Genomic DNA, 22,969 nt, shown 5'->3' with positions numbered 1-22,969 from the left:
CATATTTTTGAGACCAAAGACATTTATGGGACCTTTTATCTTACAAGACCAACTATTAAGTACTGACATCTAGGGTTAATAACGGTTTAACAACAATAATGTTGTATAATTTTTAACTCACATATGCTAATACTGATAGAAAAAGTTCTAATGAATATAGATGTAAGCTTTAACTATATCAGTCCCAATTTTAGATGATCTATATAATGTATGCATGAACGACGAGTTTGTATTATGCATATATTTACAGTATATAACTTTGTATACTATCTTTAGGATTCTATTACCAATCTTTAAAGAAACACTACTATGTTTACACTACTATGTTTATATTATACTAACTCCATTTATATGTTTTATAGAATATATCAATTGAGTAAAAGGAATTAATTTTTAATATACAAATCTTACATTTTTACACCATAAGAAATCATGTATATACACAAAAGCATCTATATACAAACTGCATTAAGAAAAAGCTCTATTCAATACAAAAAGAGAACCTAGACAATCCACCTTAAGTAAATTAACCTTTAAGCAAATCCACCTTAAGGAATCAACAATTTATCAATTAACTTATGACCAATCACAGATGAACTACACATTTATAAAGGATCTCAGAACCAGCTTAAACCATCTTGATAAAGCCATTCTATATGGTGAAACGCGTTGATGGACCTACAAGAACAACTACAAAGTGAGAATATATAATTATCTACAAGGATTGCAAAGGATTCGTTGGGATTATTTGATCCACTTCTAATACTCTGCGCAGAGTTTTTTCATCGAGACCGGACCTACATTCGACACGCATCCAGCGTTCCTGACGTCACCAGCTGTAGTGAGCCGCGCCGGACACCTGGGCCATACCTTGACGGAGGATTCAGCTCGACTAAAGAGCAGGTAGGCACCATAGAGGTGTAGCGGTCCTGCAGCGTGGTTGTCAGTGGGTATTCATAACAGAAGGTATCAACTTATTTTCACAGAAACTGCCAATTACGGAACTTTCAATATCTCCATACGGGACTTTTACACCTGTTTACTCCTATAACGGAGCCATAATAAGACTTCATCCCTAGGTAGTTTGATATCTACCTCTTTCCCAAACGGAACTTTCACTGTTATAGAAGCCAAGATTCCATAGGTGGATTTACTTTTTCATATAGGGCTACTATCCCAATATGATTTTAGACTGAGCTGCACCAAAAGTCAGCTATTTTTAGCTTATTTTTTATGTTTTAGCATAGAGTTTGTTACTATATATGACCGGTCATAATATCACAGTATCAGTAGACAATATTTCATTGTTATTTTAATTAAGATAAATAAATTTTATTTTGATATACATACTGCTTTGATGTTTGATTCATTTTAGTTGCTTGGATATTAGATTTGAACCAGTCGCACAGGTTGACTCTGTAACACCTACACTATATTTTTATGCCACACAAAGTGTTTTTATAATATATACCTTCATAATTCATATCTCTAAATATACTAATATATATTTATAGATTATTCATCATCCCCATAGCTGTTTAGCGCATACACACATCTCTCTTTTTCTTTGTACCAGTTCTTGCATTATCTGCTTTATGGGAGCAGATTAGTGTGTATTGCAAGGGGCAGATTTGCGCACCATATACCCACCACTTTTTTTTTTTTAATCCTTTATATGATAACCAACCCATTAGACTCGATCCCTGAATTACTGTCTGAACTCAGAGCTTACGGGGAAGCTTCGAACTTCCTTCTTAATCTGAATAAATCCGAACTCCTGAATATTAATTCCGATCCAGATACAATACACACTATACAGAGAAATTACGGCCTTACTATAGCAAAAAACACACTGAAGTACCTTGGAATTCATTTAACATCTGACCCCGCTGATCTTTACAAACACAATTACTTAACTCTTAAAAGCGACATCACATCAGACCTATCTTCCTGGAGGAGGGAATATATATCATGGCTAGGAAGAATAGGTGTCGTCAAAATGAACATTCTGCCCTGCATATTATATCTTTTTCAAACACTACCTATCGCACTTCCAAAAGGATATATAGCTCAGTTACAAAATCTATTGGACCAATTCGTATGGTCCAACACTAAACCTAGAGTGTCCAGGCGGACCATGCACCTCCCAAGAGAGAGGGGGGGGGCTGGGACTACCGGACATATCTTTATACAGACAGGCGGTAGGGCTACAAAGAATAGTGGAATGGTCACAAAATCACAAACATAAAGCCTGGATCCTATTAGATAGACAGATTCTTAAAGTACACAACGTGGGGTCATTGGCGTGGCTGCCTCCCAGGTCCCGCCCTAAGGCCTTACTTAACTATCACTTAATAGAGGAAACATTTAATATCTGGGACTCAACTGTAGCAACCTCTACTCATATCTCCTCTAGGCACTCACCCCTGACACCGATATTTTAAAATCCTGCACTCCCGTATCATCAACTAGGCTACCGAAAGATTGTACCCTATAAAATGAAAGTAGGCTCTGTGTGTGGAGTAGTAGACAAAGGTAAAATAATCTCACAAATCGAGTTGAAAACTCGTCAACCCATTCTATTCAACTCATGGCTACATCACAATCAGCTAATAGACTACATATCTAGACATAACCATAAACAAGAGATGGGTAGGGAGCTCACTTCCTTCGAAAAGCTCTGTGTCAATGTGGGAGTATTGAGACACTTTATTTCTTTGCTATATAGAATGTTACTGCTCCGCGAGAACAACACACTTCCAACCTATGTAAAAAGTTGGACTGCGGACCTGGGCTCTGAGGTAGACTTTGGGGCCTGGTCGGCAGCATTTAGACTCACAAAGAGATCGTCAGTGTCCTCGAACATACAGGAAACACATATAAAATTCCTCAGCAGATGGTACATGACACCCATTAGACTGCACAGAATATTCCCTACACTGAGCCCCACATGTTGGAGGGGCTGCGGGGAGCAAGGATCGCTTTTACACATCTGGTGGTACTGCCCTAAACTGAGGTCATTTTGGTCAGGGGTTCTTGATAAAATCAATGAGTTATTAAATCTAACTATCCCTAACTCACCGGAAATTCTACTATTTCTGTCAATACCAAAAATGCAGAGTCAAGCGCACCTAGCACTACTGTTGATTCTAATCACGAGCGCCAAGAAGTTGATCCCTAAACGGTGGAAAACACAGGAACCACCTACAGTGGTAGAGTGGAAATCCCAGGTAGAAAATGTTCTTCTGCTTGAGAGATATCACTATCTAAAGACACATAGACTGGATACCTATGAGCTGATAAGAGCGATCTGGCTCGGCACAATTTAGACTAAACACCCCCCCCCCTTTTTTTTTTTTTTTCCCCCCCCCTCCTCCCCCCCCCCCCAGAACAACCCTTCTTCCCCTTTCCACTGTCTTCAACACCCTTTCCTCTCTTAACTACTACCTTTTTCTCTCTCCATTACTCTTCATGAAGCACCTCTGTTTCGAAATGTATTGCTGTTATATGTAATGCTTATAAAATTATTGAAAATTACAAATATTCTGATTTCTCGCTCATGACGCGGATCATTTGAGCGGGATCGCAATCACTTAGGAGTGTATAATATTTTTATGTACATGTTCCTGTTTTGCTGTTTCAATATCCTTGATGAGAAGTATTATGTGATTACTCTCAGCAAGACCCTGTATATTTTTCTCACTTCAATAAAGCTTTTTGAAAAAAAAAATAAAAATAAAAAAATAAATAAATAAATAAATTAGTAAACGTACTGTAAAATATTCTAAATAAGCAATAGAATATATCTATAATTTTATTTTTTTATTTTATCAAAATACATAAACACAAAACACACGTTTCCGATGTTACAAACAATACAAACACAATAAGAATCTCAACATTACTCTTTAGATATTTGCTTAATGCTATTAGGTATTACCTATCCCAACTCCGATTTAACCACATGCATTGCTCTGGGGAGATGGAGATTCCCTTAATAATTTTTCCCAATCACCTTTGCTTCTAGGGGTATATCCTGCCTGTTATTCTTCTGCTAAAAAATATTCTTCATTCAGCAAATTATCATTCACTTTTTTGAACCATTCTTCTTTTGTGGGCAATATCGATGTTTTCCATTTTGAGACAATTAGGTTCTTTGCACTATTAAGCATAATTTGATATAAATATGCTCTGGGTTTGTCCCATTTAGAATTTAAATTATTTAAGATGGCCGTAAGGAAGTTATTCAATTTAATCTTATCCTCCCTATTATCTATGACTTGTAATATATTTATCCAAAAAACCTTTATATGTGGACAAAACCACATAATATGAGATAGGGATCCCTTATTCCCACACCGTCACATTTTTTTTATTCTGGTTGGTGTGAGATACCATCTTGTTAAAATCTTTAAATTTTGTTCCAACATTCTTGGTGAGATCGAAGATTTTACCGTCTGGTGGAATATATTTGTCCAAACTTTTGGATCTATATCCTGTTCTAGGGGTCGATCCGATATAAAGCGTCGCCCGCAAAAGCCGGCGACGCCAATATTTACGCTGATTTGGTATCACATATACGGCGTAACCTAGAAGTTACGCGCGTATATTTCTGCCGTCGCCCGTAGTTTTTTGGGCCATAGGCAGGTATACCAAACCAGCGCAGTTTGGTATCCAATATGCAGCGTAAGGACTTACGTGGCGAAAATGGAGAAAACGTACTCCATTTTCACCTCGCCACAAAAAGCAGCCGTAAGAAGCCTTACGCTGACTATTGGAGCCCCGTAACTCCCTAAACTGGCTGCTAAAATAAACCTAACACCTAACGCATGCGCAATGTCTATCTCCCTGTCAACCGCGATCTTCTAAAATAAACCTAACACCTAACGCATGCGCAATGTCTATCTACCTGTCAACCGCGATCCCCCCCCCCCGAAATCCCTAATAAAGTTATTAACCCCTAAACCGCCGCTCCCGGACCCCGCCGCCATCTACATAAACTAACCCCCTACTGTGAGCCCCTAAAACCGCCGCCATCTACCTTATCTATCCCCTAATTAGAACCCCTTACACCGCTGTCATCTACCTTATCTATCCCGTAATCTGACCCCTTACACCGCCGCCACCTATATAAAAATTATTAACCCCTAATTTAATCTACCTACCCCGCCGCCAGCTATGTTATCTATATTAACCCTAAGTATATTATAGTTAATATAGTTATTACATTATATATATTAACTATATTAACCCTAATTATATTAGGGTTAATATAGTTAATATAGTTACTATAGTATTTATATTAACTATATTAACTCTATCTAACCCTAACACCCCTAACTAAATTTATATTAAATTAATCTAATTCATTTATAAACTAAAATATTCCTATTTAAATCTAAATACTTACCTATAAAATAAACCCTAAGATAGCTACAATATAATTAATAATTACATTGTAGCTATGTTAGGGTTAATATTTATTTTACAGGTAAATTGTTAATTATTTAACTAGGTATAATAGATATTAAATAGTTATTAACTATTTAATATCTACCTAGTTAAAATAATAACCCAATTACCTGTAAAATAAATCCTAACCTAAGTTACAAATACACCTACACTATCAATAAATTTAATAAACTACAAACATCTATCTAAAAATACAATTAAATTAACTAAACTAAATTACAAAAAAAAACAAACACTAAATTACAAAAAATAAAAAAAAGATTACAAGATTTTTAAGCTAATTACACCTATTCTAAGCCCCCTAATAAAATAATAAACCCCCAAAATAAAAAAAATTCCCTGCCCTATTCTAAATTAAACAAATTTCAAAGCTCTTTACCTTACCAGCCCTTAAAAGGGCCTTTTGTGGGGCATGCCCCAAAGAATTCAGCTCTTTTGCATACAACAAATACAATCCCCCCCCCCATTACAACCCACCACCCACATACCCCTATTCTAAAACCACCCAAACCCCCCTTAAAAAAGCCTAACACTACCCCCCTGAAGATCTCCCTACCTTGTCTTCACCACACCGGGCCGAACTCCTGATCCGATCCGGGCGATGTCTTCCTCCAAGCGGCAAAGAAGAATTCTTCCTCCGGCGATGTCTTCCTCCAAGCGGCAAAGAAGAATTCTTCCTCCGGCGACGTCTTCCTCCAAGCGGCAGCAAAGTCTTCATTCTTCCGGCGGCATCTTCAATCTTCTTTCTTCGCTCCGCCGCCGTGGAGCATCCATCCAGGCCGACGACTGAACGACGAATGAGGTACCTTTAAATGACGTCATCCAAGATGGCGTCCGCCGAATTCCGATTGGCTGATTGGATTCTATCAGCCAATCGGAATTAAGTTAAAAAAATCTGATTGGCTGATTGAATCAGCCAATCAGATTCAAGTTCAATCCGATTGGCTGATCCAATCAGCCAATCAGATTGAGCTCGCATTCTATTGGCTGATCGGAACAGCCAATAGAATGCGAGCTCAATCTGATTGGCTGATTGGATCAGCCAATCGGATTGAACTTGAATCTGATTGGCTGATTCAATCAGCCAATCAGAATTTTTTAACTTAATTCCGATTGGCTGATAGAATCCTATCAGCCAATCGGAATTCGGCGGACGCCATCTTGGATGACGTCATTTAAAGGTACCTCATTCGTCGTTCAGTCGTCGGCCTGGATGGATGCTCCGCGGCGGCGGAGCGAAGAAAGAAGATTGAAGATGCCGCCGGAAGAATGAAGACTTTGCTGCCGCTTGGAGGAAGACGTCGCCGGAGGAAGAATTCTTCTTTGCCGCTTGGAGGAAGACATCGCCGGAGGAAGAATTCTTCTTTGCCGCTTGGAGGAAGACATCGCCCGGATCGGATCAGGAGTTCGGCCCGGTGTGGTGAAGACAAGGTAGGGAGATCTTCAGGGGGGTAGTGTTAGGCTTTTTTAAGGGGGGTTTGGGTGGTTTTAGAATAGGGGTATGTGGGTGGTGGGTTGTAATGGGGGGGGATTGTATTTGTTGTATGCAAAAGAGCTGAATTCTTTGGGGCATGCCCCACAAAAGGCCCTTTTAAGGGCTGGTAAGGTAAAGAGCTTTGAAATTTGTTTAATTTAGAATAGGGCAGGGAATTTTTTTTATTTTGGGGGTTTATTATTTTATTAGGGGGCTTAGAATAGGTGTAATTAGCTTAAAAATCTTGTAATCTTTTTTTTATTTTTTGTAATTTAGTGTTTGTTTGTTTTTGTAATTTAGTTTAGTTAATTTAATTGTATTTTTAGATAGATGTTTGTAGTTTATTAAATTTATTGATAGTGTAGGTGTATTTGTAACTTAGGTTAGGATTTATTTTACAGGTTATTGGGTAATTATTTTAACTAGGTAGATATTAAATAGTTAATAACTATTTAATATCTATTATACCTAGTTAAAATAATTAACAATTTACCTGTAAAATAAATATTAACCCTAACATAGCTACAATGTAATTATTAATTATATTGTAGCTATCTTAGGGTTTATTTTATAGGTAAGTATTTAGATTTAAATAGGAATATTTTAGTTTATAAATGAATTAGATTAATTTAATATAAATTTAGTTAGGGGTGTTAGGGTTAGATAGAGTTAATATAGTTAATATAAATACTATAGTAACTATATTAACTATATTAACCCTAATATAATTAGGGTTAATATAGTTAATATATATAATGTAATACCTATATTAACTATAATATACTTAGGGTTAATATAGATAATATAGCTGGCGGCGGGGTAGGTAGATTAAATTAGGGGTTAATCATTTTAATAGAGATGGCGGCGGTGTAAGGGGCTTACATTAGGGATTAATAATTTTAATATAGATGGCGGCGGTGTTAGGGGCTCACTTTAGGGGGTTATAGATATAATATAGCTGGCGGCGGGGTACGGGAGCGGCGGTTTAGGGGTTAATAACTTTATTAGGTTGCGGCGGGGTACGGGAGCGGCGGTTTAGGGGTTAATAGCTTTTTTATTGTTAGGCTAGTGAGGGGGGATAGCGGATAGAGGGTTAGACGTGTCGGGCTATGTTAGGGAGGCGTGTTAGACTTGTCGGGCTATGTTAGGGAGGCGTGTTAGACAGTGCGGGTGTTTTAGACTTTAGTCAGGTTTTATAGGCGCCGGCAGTTTCTAACGTGGCGCAAGTCACTGGCGACGCCAGAAATTTGTACTTGCGCAGATTTCTGGACATCGCTGGTTTGTGAGACTTACGGCTCGAGTTGCGAGCTGAAACTGCGGGCGACGCCGGTTCCCTCGCTTGCGCCGCAAACTGCGATCTATATCGGATCGCGCCCCTAGTTCTAATTGCCAGCTTTTGATATATGCCGGGAGACCTTCTCCCCCTTCTTGTAATATCCTATAAGACTTAGAAAGGATATGTTTTATGTTCATTCTAGAATTACACATATTCTCCATTTTTGTTAATGGTCTGAGAATCTTATCCTTCTCTTTATTTGTCGATATGTAATGATAAACCTGTGAGTATGTAAACCAATCTGCTACTCCCCTAAGTCCCTTCTCCTGTAATTCTTCCTGGGGCCGTAATTTCCCTTTATCTATTAGGTCTGTTATTCTATAATTATTTTCCTCCTTATCCCCTTTAAAATGTCCCTCCAAGAATTTTTTATTTTCTACTAAATCTAGTAGGGGGGAGGGGATAGATGATATGTTACCCTTTTTTCCTTATTATCTTATCCCATATCTTAAAGGTTTCTTTAATAATACTATAACTCTCTATCTTGGTAGATCTATCTCTTGGGTTTTCCCAGCATTGATTACTTATCACCTTTCTTGCTATAAGCTCCCCCTCCAATTTTACCCAGGTTTTAACTTCCTTTTTCATATGCCATTCTATAACTCTTTGTAGAATTGAAGCAAGTCTATATTTGGCTAAATTAGGGAGTCCCATCCCTCCCTCTTGTCTTTTCCTGTACATGATCTCTTTACTTATTATTGGTTGTATTTTTCCCCACACATAATTATTAATTATTCTTTGTAGGTCTTCTATATAATTAAGTGCTATGGGGATAGGCAGGGCTTGTAACAGATACAAAAATCTAGGTAAAACATTCATCTGTATAATATTTATTCTCCCCAACCATGATATCCTTTAAGGATACCAGGATAGAAGATCATTTGTTATGGTTTTCTTGAGATATATATAATTAAGAGCAAATAGTTTTCCTACATTTTTAGTCAAGTAAACCCCTAGATATTTTATTGCCTCAACCTCTTTAAACGGGTGAGTTATCATCATAATTTCTTCCTCCCTCTTAATATTCATTATTTCCGATTTATTTGTATTAACCAAGAAATTTGACATTAGCCCAAATACCTTGAATTCTTCCAAAAGTTCTTTGATTGATTTGGCTGGTTCCGACAGGGACAGGAGGATATCATCTGCAAATAGTGAAACCTTATATTCGCTATCCCCAATTTTAATTCTTCTAATTTTCTTATTTTGCCTAATGCGAGCTGCCAAGATTTCTATAGATAGTATGAATAGCGTTGGCGATAAGGGGCACCCTTGTCGAGTTCCATTATATATATATCAAAAATATTAGATAATTCTCCATTTACCATAATCCTAGCTGTTGGGACTGTATATAACGCCATTATTCTTTTTTTTTTTTTTTTAAAAAAGCTTTATTGATGTAAATAGAGCAATACAATGGCAATAAGGGTCCCACCCAAAACGTTGGCGGGGCCCACTTAAAACAGAATTTCCAATTTTCTATATAAATTTTTATAAATGTCTAGCTTTTGGATTTTAAGATAGTGGTATCTTTCCAGCAAAAGGAGATCAGACACTAGTTGTATCCACTCCCCCATCGTTGGTATTTCTGGGGATTTCCATCTCTTCGGAATGAGTTTTTTGGCTGCTGTCAACATTATAAGCAGGAGGGCTAATTTAGTTTTATCTTTTATTTTGGGAAGAGAGCAGAACAAGAGGCTGTTAGGGGTTTGAGGGATCACAATGTGTAGGATATCCGAAATTTTGGAAAAAACTGCTGTCCAGAATGGCTGCAGTCCAGGACATGACCACCAGATGTGAAGCAATGATCCCTCAGCTCCACAGCCCCTCCAGCAGAGACTGCTAGAGGAGGGGTATATTTTATGAAGCCTTGTAGGAGTGAGATACCACCTACATAAATATTTCAGGTGGATTTCCTGAACGGTCGCAGATACCGAGGAGCGCTTAGTGAGCAAAAAAGCCCCCTCCATTCCTCCAGACCGATGTCTTGGTCTAACTCCTTTTTCCAGGAAAAAGTGTAGGACAGAAGGACCGATGGGTCCGTAATGGATGTAAGCTTATACAATAGAGATATCAGGTGTCTGGGGGTTGTCGATGATATGCAACGTTTCTCAAATGGGGTGAGTTCTCTTCCCAAGTCATGCTTGTGTTTGTGATATGATATGTAATGAAGCAATTGGTTGTAGTTTAACCAAGAAGAGAAAATTTCACTGTGTTCGGCCTTTAAGTCTGCCTGACTTTTAAACTTTTTATTTTCAACTGCAAATTGTATTGAGCCCTGTTTAAGGTGATATGGATTTTTGATGCGTTGGCCTAGTTTGTAATAGGGAAGGTCTTTGTTTTTAATTATGGGAGTCAGAGGCGAGGATTTAGACGAGATGTGGGTAGAGGTTGCGATCATCTTATCCCATTCAGCCAATACTCCAGTAGGGATCAAATATTTAGCTAAGTATTTAGGCCTATCTGGGGGTGGGGTCCAAGCTAGTGTACCCATATTATTAATCTGAAAAATGTTGCGATCCAATCGCACCCAAGCCTTGTCCTCTGTATTATGGGACCACTCGACTATCCGTTGTAAAGCTATAGCCTTCCCGTAAGCTTTTAAATTTGGTAAACCCAGTCCCCCCATATCCCTTGTTAGGTACATAGTTTTTCTTGGGACTCGCGGTCTAACACCCGACCATATGAATTGGTCAATGAGTTTTTGTATTTGGTTGAGATAGTCATCAGGGAGAGGAATAGGTAGAGTCTGCATGATATATAGGATCCGTGGTAGGATATTCATTTTTATAACTCCCAGCCTCCCCAGCCAGGATAAGGGTTTGTTTTTCCAAGCAGACAGATCTCTCTCTATGTCCTTTTTCAAGGGTATATAGTTGTGTTTATAAAGATCAGATATGGAGGGTGTAATACATATCCCTACGTACTTAAGCTTGTCTTTAGCTATAGCTATTTGGCAGGTATTTTTAAGATGTTGTATGTGTTGGGTGTGTGTGTTAATATTCATAAGCTCGGATTTGTTGAGATTTAAAAGAAAATTGGATATTGCCCCATATTCTTTTATTTCCCTCAGAAGCTCCGGGACTGATGATTCTGCCTTAGTTAAAATGAAGAGAATGTCATCCGCATATAGTGCCTGTTTGTATTCTGTGTCCCCCAATTTAATCCCTGAGATTCCCGGGTTTTGCCTAATCTTTTGGGCAAGGACCTCGATAGACATTGCAAATAATAGAGGAGAGAGCGGACAGCCCTGCCTTGTACCATTGCTAATGTTAAACCCTTTGGACAGTGTGCCATTCACTCTAACCTTTGCGTTTGGTCTAGAGTACAGTGCCATTGTCATATTTAAGAATTCCTTGGGTATTCCCATTTTACTCATTGTGTGGCAGAGAAACGGCCAACTCACCCTATCAAAAGCCTTCTCCGCATCTGCGGAGAAGAGCACCATTGGGATGTTAGATGTTTTCGCATAATTAATAAGTTGGACAACTTTGGTGGTATTGTCCCTAGCCTCTCTCTTGGGAATGAAACCCACCTGGTCATTGCTAATAAGATCTGTAATATATTTGTTAAGCCTATTAGCAAGAACCTTGGCCAATATTTTCATGTCATGGTTGATAAGGGAAATGGGTCTAAAATTACTTGGAGTGGTCGCAGGTTTCCCTGGTTTTGCTATTACCGTGATATGAGCCTCTAATAATGTCTCAGTGAGTAGCGGATCATCACGGAGTTTATTGAACAAAGATTGCATATGGGGAGCGAGGGTCTCCCGAAATGTCTTGTAATATCTGGCGGCAAGGCCATCTGGGCCCGGGCTCTTGCCTGAGGGCATCTCTTTGATGGCATTTACGATTTCCTCTAGGGATATAGGGGTAGATAAGGTGTCTGTTGCGTTTTTATCTAGAGTCGGGAGGTTTAGGTTAGTAAAGTAGTTGCTAATAGATTCTGATAGGGGGGTTGTGTTATTAAAAGGGTGATCTGTGGATAGATTGTACAGTCTACTATAGTAGTCACGGAAAGTAGAGGCAAATTGAAGGCTCTCCCTGTCCACCAATCCCTCAGAAGTTGTAAGAGAGTGTACATGTGTATTTAGACTTTTCCTTCGAAGGTTTCTGGCCAAAATTTTCCCAGGCTTATTACCTCCTTCAAAGTAATATTGTTTCAGGTATAATGCGTTTTGCTGTTGTATCTCAGTGAGGTGGCTCTTAAGTGCAAATCTAGCTTCCCTTAGTTTGCTGTTAAGTTCCTGGTCGGGGGGATCTTTTTTGTGTTCCTGTTCTAAAGTGTGTATCCGTACAAGTAAATCAGAGTGTTTTTCTTTAGCAGCTCTGCACAATTTTGCTTTGTGTTTAATAAATAGCCCTCTAATAACAGACTTGTGTGCCTCCCATTCATATAGGTGTGATGATGCTGAGTGCAAATTAATCTCAAAATATTCTGCAAGCTGTTTCTGTATGTCTGTGATAATTAATTTGTTATCCAGAAGGGATTCATCCAGCCTCCAAAGTCTAGTGGAGACTGGGATATCTGGCCATAGAATCTGGCAAGTGACAGGAGCATGGTCTGACCATGTGATAGAACCAATTGAACAAGTAGTAGTGATATTTAGGCCATGTGAGTCAGTAAGTATGTGGTCAATTCTTGTATAGCAATTGTGAGGATTAGAGTAAAACGTGTAATCCCTATCAGAGGGATGTAGTGTCCTCCAAATGTCATGCTGCTTTAAGGTGTGTAATGTGTTTTTGATAGACTTCAAGGAGGATTTGGGGGTGTTAGAGGATCCTCTGGAGGAGTCTAGTACTGGATCTAAGGCAATATTGAAGTCCCCCGCTATATAAGTAATTCCTTGGGCGTGATCAAGAATTAGATTGGCCATTTTTTTTTAAAAAAAAGAGGGTTGTCCTTGGTTTGGGGCATATATGTTTAGAAGTGTTATATAATGTCCGTAAAGCGTGCCCGTCAGCAGTAGGTATCGCCCTTCCGGGTCTCTATCAATGTGTGAAATTTGTATCGGGAGATTTTTATGGAAAAGCACACCGACTCCCGCTCGTTTATGTAGGCCTGAGGCAAAAAAGGCTGTGGGGTAATGTGCATTATGCCATTTGGGCTCTTTGCCTCTCTGAAAGTGCGTCTCTTGTAACATTAATATGTGGCTGTTCAATTTGTTGAGTTCCCGAAAGGCAATCGATCGTTTCCCCGGACTATTAAGGCCTTTGGCATTTATGGAAGTCAATATTATCGAGTGGTCCTGGAATCTACTGTTTTTGGAGAACATGTTGAAGAGAAAAAAAAAAAAAAAAAAAAAAAAAAGGGAGAGAGAAAAGTCGGAGAGGGATATAAAAGAGAAGTTTTAGTAGAAGAAGTACGTATGTATCAATACAAAAAGTAGCTAGAATCTGCAACTGCCGCTTTGTCAAGAGCAGCTGCAGCAAAAGCAGTTAAATTATCCTGTAAATATAGAAAGAGAACACAAGGGGTAGTATACCCGTAGTAGGTTTATTTTAAAGTGAGTTTACATGTTAGTTATGTATGGCAAGGGGGTTAGGGTAGGGAAAGCATGGAAAGGGACCTCTGAGGAGGTGGAAATATGAATGGATACTCTTGGGAAGGGAATATGAAGTTAAGGCGAGATAGAGATGTAGAGGAAGAGGGCACATAATATACAATCATAATAGAAGCCAAAGCTGCGTGTTTCAAGTAAAAACTCTCAAAATAGGTTAAACTAATCAACATTAACAATCTAAAACTGCAACAAACAGAAATAAAACTCTATTTCAGGATTCCCCTTAACATAAGTTTGATATCCAAAGGGTTTCTTCTGTGTACCTTGAGAGTCAGCCAGTGACCTAAGGGGAGTATAGGTAGCAGTGTTTGTGTGATATCGTGATCTATCTGTCTACCATTTATGATGTTGGTTAGTTTTTACAACTGAAGGAGGTGTATCCAGACAAGTATAGCATTTTTGCCGCAATAACCCAACATGGCTTGCTTAAAAAGACAAAATTATAATGATCCTTACAGCTGCGCTTGATGTGAATGGTGGGTAGGGGTTCATATTAGGAGTCGGTCAAAGCTCGACTCCAAAAACACATATCTTAAACACAGTGTGTGGTGTGGTAGAGCTGTAGCCAGCCACCTGTGTCCCTAAGGTGAATTACCCTGAGTAGCTCAACTAAAACAATATATGAGGCCACTAAAACCTTACGAGGAAGCAACAAACAGACCTTTTAAATTAACATACATTTCTATGTGAACATATTACCCTTAGGTCTAAAGAGTCAACAAGAGTGAAATAAACATACCGTCATGGAACAGAGCCTCTTATGATAATCAGGTTAATCAATACTTAGTATCATAAGGGTTTGCATAGTCCAGCAGGGATCATTTTTATGACTAGTAGAGGACAAACCAGCAGTAGATCAGTCATAATGGCCATGAGTGAACAGGTTTCACTCAGGTGTGTGTTTGAGATTCTTGAGGAGAAGTGGCAGCAGGGAGTGAGTTTTTCTCTGGGCTCCCTGAATGAGTAGATTTATTGCAGGTGAGATCTGAGAGTTCTTTATAAAACCCTTGCGGGTCCATACCTGGTCGGTAAATGACTGTTTTGTTCTGATGCGTAACTATCAGCGACACGGGAAAGCCCCATCTATACTGAAGTCCATTCCTCTTAAGATGAGATTTGATGTGAGATAACTCCCTCCTCTTCTGCAGGGTCACCGTTGAGAGATCCGAGTAGATTTGTATCTCCTCTCCCACATGGAGAATGGGATGTAGTTTCCTTGCATGCTTCAAAATCTCCTCCTTATCTTTGTAGCTGAGGAATTTAATTATTATGTCCCTGGGGGGGGGGGCTTTAGGCGGTGGTTTAGGTCGTAAGGCCCTATGTGCCCTCTCAATCGGTATCTCCTCAGCCAGAGGGTTGTTTTTGATCACCCTGAACAGGGCCTGCAGATACCCTTCAATTGCAGGGGGATGGACAGTCTCTGTAACACCTCTTATTCTCAAATTGTTGCGACGGCAACGATTATCTAGGTCTTCAAGTCTTTCTGTGAGGGAATGAACTTTTTCAGCCTGGTTTTGTAATTCCAAGTCTTGGTTTTGGAGTTTAGAGGAGGTAGATGCTTGCGAAGTCTCCAAAGAAGAAACCCTATGATCCAAGGTCACCGAAGAGACTTCGCATTTCTTGAAGAACTCCCTGTATATCCTCCTTAGAGGAGAGATGTTGTATATCCCCCTTGGTGATATATGCTGCCTGTGGCATATATTCCTGTAGTCCTCTTGGCTGAGTGTTTGCCATGTCCTCAGAGGAGATATCCGGTCTGTGTTCTGCCAGTTTCAAATAGTGATTGAGTGTTTTAGAAGTGTGAGGTTTATTAGCTTTAACTTGTTTTTTATTAGGCATCACATCAGATAAAAGTGGTGAGAGTAGTCTCAATCTTCTCATGCAGTATATGTTTGCCTTCCAATCTAGGCCTGAGATGAGCTGTACTCCCCTTCAGAGAAAAATACACACCAAGATTCAGGCTGTATAACTGTGTGCATTTACTCTTCTTAACACAAGAAGTGCAGATGGAATAAACCTCTAGGTCTCTCTTTTTATCTAATACATGTCAGGTTTAGTTTCACTCACTTCAGAACATGTATTTTTATTCCTAATCTGTCCCAGACATGCGTGCTAGGCCCCTAGATCATGAGAGCATTCACACTTATTTGCATTCATTAGTGTCAAGTACTTTTTGTTAAGACCCCTCTTAGTGTCACCGGGTGTGAGTCTTTTTTCTGTCAAGGCAGCCTCTATAGTGTTAGGATTGATGATACACTGCTTACCTGCTGCGTATCTAAGTATATACTCAAAGAGGGCCTCTATTCAGAGTCGGCCAATATCCCTCCACAAGCAGCCGACTGGCCCTTTATGTCGCCTCCCCGTAACTCACTATCGGGGAACACAGCACACCGGAGCCTTCTTTCCCATCAGACACAGTGTTACAACAGTGCCGGGGGCAGAACGTTCAGTCCGTATACAGGATCGGTATGTGTTCTGTAATAGCGCACAGCAGCCTCACGCACCCGGTCTCTGATATGTAGCCCAAGTGGTTCCGTCTTAGGAGCTCCCGGTTAGGTGCGGTGAAGGTCCCTGATTGTAATATCCAAAGTTTCCTCTTAATTTGGGGAGGGTAGGGAAAGGGATAATGCCATAATAGTATTGAAAACCTATACGGGTATAAGGAGCCTTTCTAGACAGCGGCCATCATCCAGCGTGGCCAGACTCCGCCCCCCATAACGCCATTATTCTTTTAATACTTAATGGGTTAAAATTAAATATTTTAAGGGTGCTTTCTAAAAATGACCAATTAATTCGATCGAATGCTTTTTCGGCATCCACCGATATAAATGATGACTAGATCTTTTCTTTTTGGACAAATTCTAAAAGGTGTATATTTTTTATTATATTATCCCTTGCTTCCCTGTTCTGGACGAATCCTACTTGATCCAAATGAATAATTCGTTCTAAGATTGCCCTTAATCTGTTAGCTATAATTTTTGCATATATTTTTAAATCTATATTCAGAAGTGATATTGGCCTATAGTTTTTCACCTCCTCTTTGTTTCTATCTACCTTGGGGATCACTATAATTCTTGCCTCCTGCATTTCTTTAGAAAATGTCTTCCCCTTATCTATTGAATCGAACAGCTTCAGCAAGTAAGGGGCCAAGATATCTTTATAATTTTTATAATACAGGGCCGTGAACCCATCCGGGCCTGGGGCTTTACCTATTGATAAGCTCTCAATTGCCTCTTGAATTTCCTGTAATTGGATTGGCTCATCTAGTTTTTTATTTTCTTGCTCCGTAACCTTAGTTATATTAACCTCACTGAAATAATTTGACCAAAATATTTCCTCTCTAGGATGAGTCTCTAAATTATATAAATTTTTATAAAATTTATTAAATTGTTGGCCCATTTCTTGTTGGTTCTTACAATAGCTTTTATCCTCCTTTATCAATTTATATATACTATTGCTTATTTGTTTTTTCTTTAAAGCCCTCGCTAAGAGTCTACCATTTTTGTCCCGTTCCATGTAGAACTTGCGTTTCAGCCATAGTGCTTTTCTCTTATTAACGCTCGACCAATACTCCTGGATATTCCTTCTTTCCTTCCCTAAGTCTTCTAATAATTTTTCATTATCTGGTGCTTGTTTGTGCCTTTTCTCTAAATTCTGGATTTTTCCCATCATCTCTCTAAATATTTTTTCACTCACCCTCCTCTGTATACACCTTAAGTTAATTAGCTCACCTCTTAAAACGCACTTATGTGCATCCCAGAGGGTAGTTGCCTCTATATCTTCTATATTATTAAGGAGAAAAAATTCTTCTATTTTCCCTGCTATAATTTCCCTATCTTCCTGTTTCTTCAAAATGGCATCATCCAATCTCCAATTATACTGTTTTTCCTCCTGAAGGCCCCATTTTAATTTTAGACCGGAGCATGGTCTGACCAGGTCATGGGCAGAATCTGTGCTTCCTGTATTCGTATTAGCCCTTTTAAATTTATACATAGATAATACAGTCTTGAATAAGACAAATGTGGGTTCAAAAAAAACGTATAGTCCCTCTGAGTAGGATATAACAACCTCCATACATCATATATAGCTAACTGTTCTAAGCTATTGTTTACTTGCTTTATGATATATTTAGGGATACTAGATTTTTTTTTTAGAGTTATCCAAATGTGGATCTAGGGAGATATTAAAGTCTCCTCCAAATACCATGGTTCCTTCTTGAAAGTCCAATACTATGTTAATCAATTTTTAAAAAAAAATATTGTTTTATATTTGGGCCATAAATATTGAAGATTGTCATTAATTCGCCTTGGATATACCCTTTTATTCCTAAGCATCTCCCTTCCTTATCTTTTACCTTCTCTTTCAGTTGGAAATTCATATTTTTATGAAATATTATACCGACCCCATTCCTCCTGCCCCTGTCCGAGGCCGTGCAACATACATTATACTTATCATTTATGAATTTAGGTTCCCTGTCCCTTCTGAAATGGGTCTCTTGGAATAGCAAGACATCTCCCTTTAATTTCTCCATCTCCCTCAGAGCCATGGATCTCTTCTGGGGAGTATTTAGCCCTTTAGCGTTTAGGGATATAATCTGAATATCTTTCATTTCTGTTCCCTACTCCCTACAAGAGTATCCTCATATAATACCTTCATTCCATTTATACCTGTATATCTAATAGCCCATCTCCATAAATGATTCTTATAACACATAACATAAAATTTTCTATTTACATTCATAAAACAAAAAAACAAAAAAGCTTGGTCCAAGGAGTAGAACTTCCTCCCTGCCGGAATTTCCTTCTCTAATTTAATAGAAAAGAAGGAGAGAAAAAAAAAAAAAAGTACTTAGTTGGACCTGAATCGGGTCCAACTATCCCCTTCTCCCCGTGTAAATGGGGGAGAGAGGGGGGAGAGAGAGGAAAAAAAAAAAAAAAGAGGAGTGAGGTGATGCACTCTAATGTGAATAACACACGAATATATTGTGCAAAAAAAAAAAAGTACTTAGTTGGACCTGGATAATGTCCAACTATCCCCTTCTCCCCACGTGGAGGGGGTAGAAAGAGGGGAGAGAAAAAAAAAAAAAAAAGAGGGCGTGAAGTATCACAATCTGATGTGAATAAGCACATGTATATATTGTGAGAGAGAAAAAAAAGGGGGAAGAGTGAGGTGACACAGTCTGATGTGAGAGAACACACGTATATATTGTGAAAAAAAAAAAGGCTCTCCAGTGTGAGTGAGCCAGGCTTAAATACAAAAATCGGGAATGAGTGTGTCAGTGGTAAAGTTAATTTACCATAAATAAGTGTAGTGAAAGCCCCAAATGTGGAACTGTTCTAATATGTTAAAAAGACCCTCTCTGGGTATCTGCGTAAGGGGGATAGGACCCCAAAAGTGTTAGTGTTGGATATGGTGCATAGCCAGTGTAGCTGTTATTGTGCTAATCGTGAGATATTAAAAAAAAAAAAAAAGAGAAAAATGTAACATATATATTATCATTAAGTCCCCCTTCCCTATAATTTCCTCAGGAGTATCTCCCAAGGATTTAATAATTTATCATACGTCCTTCTTTTTCTTGCTTTCCTATTTCTCTTCTCCTCCTATTAATAGGCTAGTTTGTCTGTCCATTCTTTTTCTTCTTCTTGGCTTCCTCCCACCTGTATTTTAGGGTGTTCCCCTTTTCAAATGTTCTTTGTCTCATCTCGTCTAGTTCTTCTCTCTCAAATTCCGCGGGTATTTCAAGGTCCAGGTGTAGCTTTGTTTTTATCTGATGGATATCCTCCTTCCTTTTATAGAGTAGGGTATTTCCATTATGAAAAATTATTAACCCAAAGGGGTAAGTCCACTTATACCTTAGCCCTTTTTCCTGCAAACATCTAGTCAGGAATCTAATATCTCTCATTTTTTTCATAGTTGCCATACTTAGATCTGCAAATATCTGAATTTCTAGTTGTTGATATTTAAACGTATGTTCTCTTTTAGCTCTTCTTAATATTTGTTCTTTCAATGCAAAGTCTTGTAAATTTAGTCTAACATCTCTGGTTCTTCCCGGTACTGCTTGGTTTGACAATCTATGTATTCTCTCTATTTTTATGTCCACTTCTTGGGAGTTCAGTATCAGGGTGGCAAAAAGCTTTTGAACAAAGGGTTTTAAGTCCTCAGTTTTAATTTCTTCTGGTATGCCTTTTATCCTTAAGTTCCCCCTTCTGGACCTATCTTCAAGATCTGTTATTTTATCTTGCAAATCATTTATTTGCTGTGCTTGTGCAAGTATGACTTCATTAACATGTGCCATTTATTGTTCTGCCTCCTCCTGCTGGCCTTCTAGGGTATTAACCCTCTGTCCTATTTCGTTCAACTCTCTTTTGATTTCAGAGAGTTCTGCCAAAATACAATCTTTTATTGAGGCAATATCTTCCTTTGTTGCTAATTTCCTAATTTCCTCCATCGTTATCTGTTTGTCCATACTTGCTGAGCTATCTTTTACTGTTGTCCCTGTATTTTTAGGGCTAGTATGTTGTTCTAGACTCAGATTGTGGAAAAAGGGGTTGTCTTTTACACTTGGGGATTTATTATTTCTGTTTAGCTTATCCAATTTAGTTGCTTTTTTGGCAGCCATTTTCTCCTCTATTTTTCACCTTTATTCTTTCTCTTTTCCTTCTTTTTCTCCCCCTTTTTTTCCCCACTTTTCCTTATTGCATTTTCTTTCTTTACTTGCAAACTCTTCCCTTATGATTTCTTAGGGGCTATCGTTTTTAGCCCTCTCAAATGAGTACCTTTGGGGCTTTCTACTATTTGGCTACTCACCCCTCCGGCTCTCCTTACTCTCCCAGTGTTGCTCTCTGATGTCTATAGAGCCTTTTTTTTTCTAGCGGTCCCCTCCTCCACCTGCCGCTCTCCAACTCAGCCTGACTGTTTAGGTCTCACCTGGGTTGGGTCGGTTTTCCTTTTGCTCCGGTGCCGAGTTGTTGGCTGCCTTACCTCTCCCACTCAGCTCAACTAACTGCCTCCGGCTCTGTCTCCCGATTAGTCGCACCGCCTCCAGACAGCCGTATCTGTTGGAATCCTTTTCATCCAAGTTCACCCAGTGCCTGTCAGCGTCTGTCTCTATCTGCTTTTCGGCGGCTCTTCCTCCAGCTAAGTCCGTTGTAATTTTCGGCTGCTATTTCGCTCACCACCTCCTCTAAGCCAGCGCTTCTGTTAAAGCCTGATTGCTGCAGTTGCTTCCGGCTTTTCGGCTTCTCCAACCTCTGTTCCCAGGTCTGATTCTCACCGCTGCTGAATTCGTTTTAGCGTCCCCTTTCCAAGGTACATATCTCTCCTTAGGGGCCAGTCTGATACAATGTTGTTTGCATATTTGTTAAAATGTATCTCTTCCACTACTGGGATGTTGCTTGTGATTTCCCAACCTCAGTATTTGTTTTTAAACGTATGGAGGTTTGTCACTATAGACTCCTGAGTAGTTTGGCATATTAGTTTAGCCTCTCATTCCGGCAGGGTAGATTCAGGAGCTTCACATCTCTGCTGCCATCCTCACGCACGCAGCAGGCTCCTCCCCCCGAATATATCTATAATTTTAACAGTATGTTTAATTGTTTTTAATAATTTTTATAAATATTCTATATGTAATATTTCAATAACGTGCCTTAAGAATACTAAGTTTTCATGTGCGCAACCTGACCAAGTTTTAAATCTAAATCGCAAAACATGATGCGCAAAACACAAATTTTACATTCCTATGTTCTTCACATAAAAATAAAGTACCTTTTATTATTAAATATAAATATATATATATATATATGATACTGTACTGTATAGGAAAAAGATACAGGTATAGGTATATATAGAAATATGTATTTACAATAAAAAAAGTACATTATCCTTTAAGTGAAGAATAAATATGTACAGTAAATATACAGTAAAACTCAAAATACTTCAATACGTATGTACACACATATAAACATAAATATATACATATTTAGACATGTGTATGTAAGTATCACTAAGTTAAAGCCTTTTACAGGCCTTTTTTTCTAATACCTGACGCCACATTTATTTGAACCCTTATAACTTTTTAATGCAATATTTAAAAAAAAAAAAAACATTTTATCAGACAGTGTTTTGTGTGTAACTGTACTTTTACATGTATTTTGATGTGTTTTGTTACACTTTTTTGTCTTGCATAACAGTTAACGAGCTCTGAAGTCGTGCTAACCCAGTGCGTGTTAAATTAGATTGTGCTCAAACGAACGCATTTACTTTCAACTCATAATTCATGTGCTACTTCCGACGCGTGCAACAAGCTACAAAATAGCCCCTAATCATCATGCACAACAGATTGTGTGCCACTCGTAGTCTAGCCCACAATAGGCAGTACAGCACTTTTGTATTTCGCCAATATGGTCGAAATAAAGAGTGCTTTTCAGTGCAAAGGTGCTGTGAAGTTTATTGTTGTATGCTTACAAAAGAGACAAGTCTTTATAACTGAATTACTTTCCAATTGTTTTTTTTTTTTTATATTTGTTGAATTTTAGTGTCACATGCAAATTCTATGTTTTTGATTTGTGTGTAATATTTCTGATTAGGTTTTGATGGCACAGAATGTAATGATTCAGAACTGGTAAATCACTTGATGAATTGCAGTGAAAGCAGAAGTGCAATCTCACCATTTGCATGTCTGTCTGGAAATACAGATCATGATTTTTTTCATACTGATGATCCGGATAATGTAAGTAAATGTCTATAAAAAAAAATTAAAAGTAATGATCAACCCAACATCATCATTTTAAATTTTGCATGAATACATTTTGCAATAAGTGTTTTCTAAACAAAATATTCCTCATGGAAAAACAAGACACCAGTAAAATGCACTAGTATCAAAGGAATAAAGGAGGTACTTAAAATTGATATTATGTCACAAAAAACAAGAAGAAAAAAAAACTGTGAAAAAGGTAAATGAAAAGAATGAAATCAGTATTGGTTAAACTATCTGGATGACTTGGCAATATGACTGGGTTGAGATCTTGCAATATAGGTGTTCACAGAATTTGGTTACCAAAATATGCTCATATTTATTAGAGTAAAAAATATTAACAATAAATACACAAACTGTCACCACTTTAAA

General features: G+C 38.4%; 1 protein-coding gene across 1 annotated transcript in view; it reads left to right on the top strand.

Annotated features, from left to right (window-relative positions):
- Positions 1-22,969, top strand: part of LOC128647449 (probable ATP-dependent RNA helicase DDX60) — a 1,088,706-nt gene that overhangs the window by 947,102 nt on the left and 118,635 nt on the right. The window contains exon 36 of the mRNA XM_053700235.1: positions 22,431-22,573. Within this exon, the coding sequence (XP_053556210.1) occupies positions 22,431-22,573 (143 nt within the window). The remainder of the gene's footprint in view (positions 1-22,430; positions 22,574-22,969) is intronic.

The sequence above is a fragment of the Bombina bombina genome, chromosome 2, assembly GCF_027579735.1.
Source record: "Bombina bombina isolate aBomBom1 chromosome 2, aBomBom1.pri, whole genome shotgun sequence".
Lineage (NCBI taxonomy): Eukaryota > Metazoa > Chordata > Amphibia > Anura > Bombinatoridae > Bombina > Bombina bombina.
This window is presented reverse-complemented; position numbering and strand designations above follow the sequence as displayed.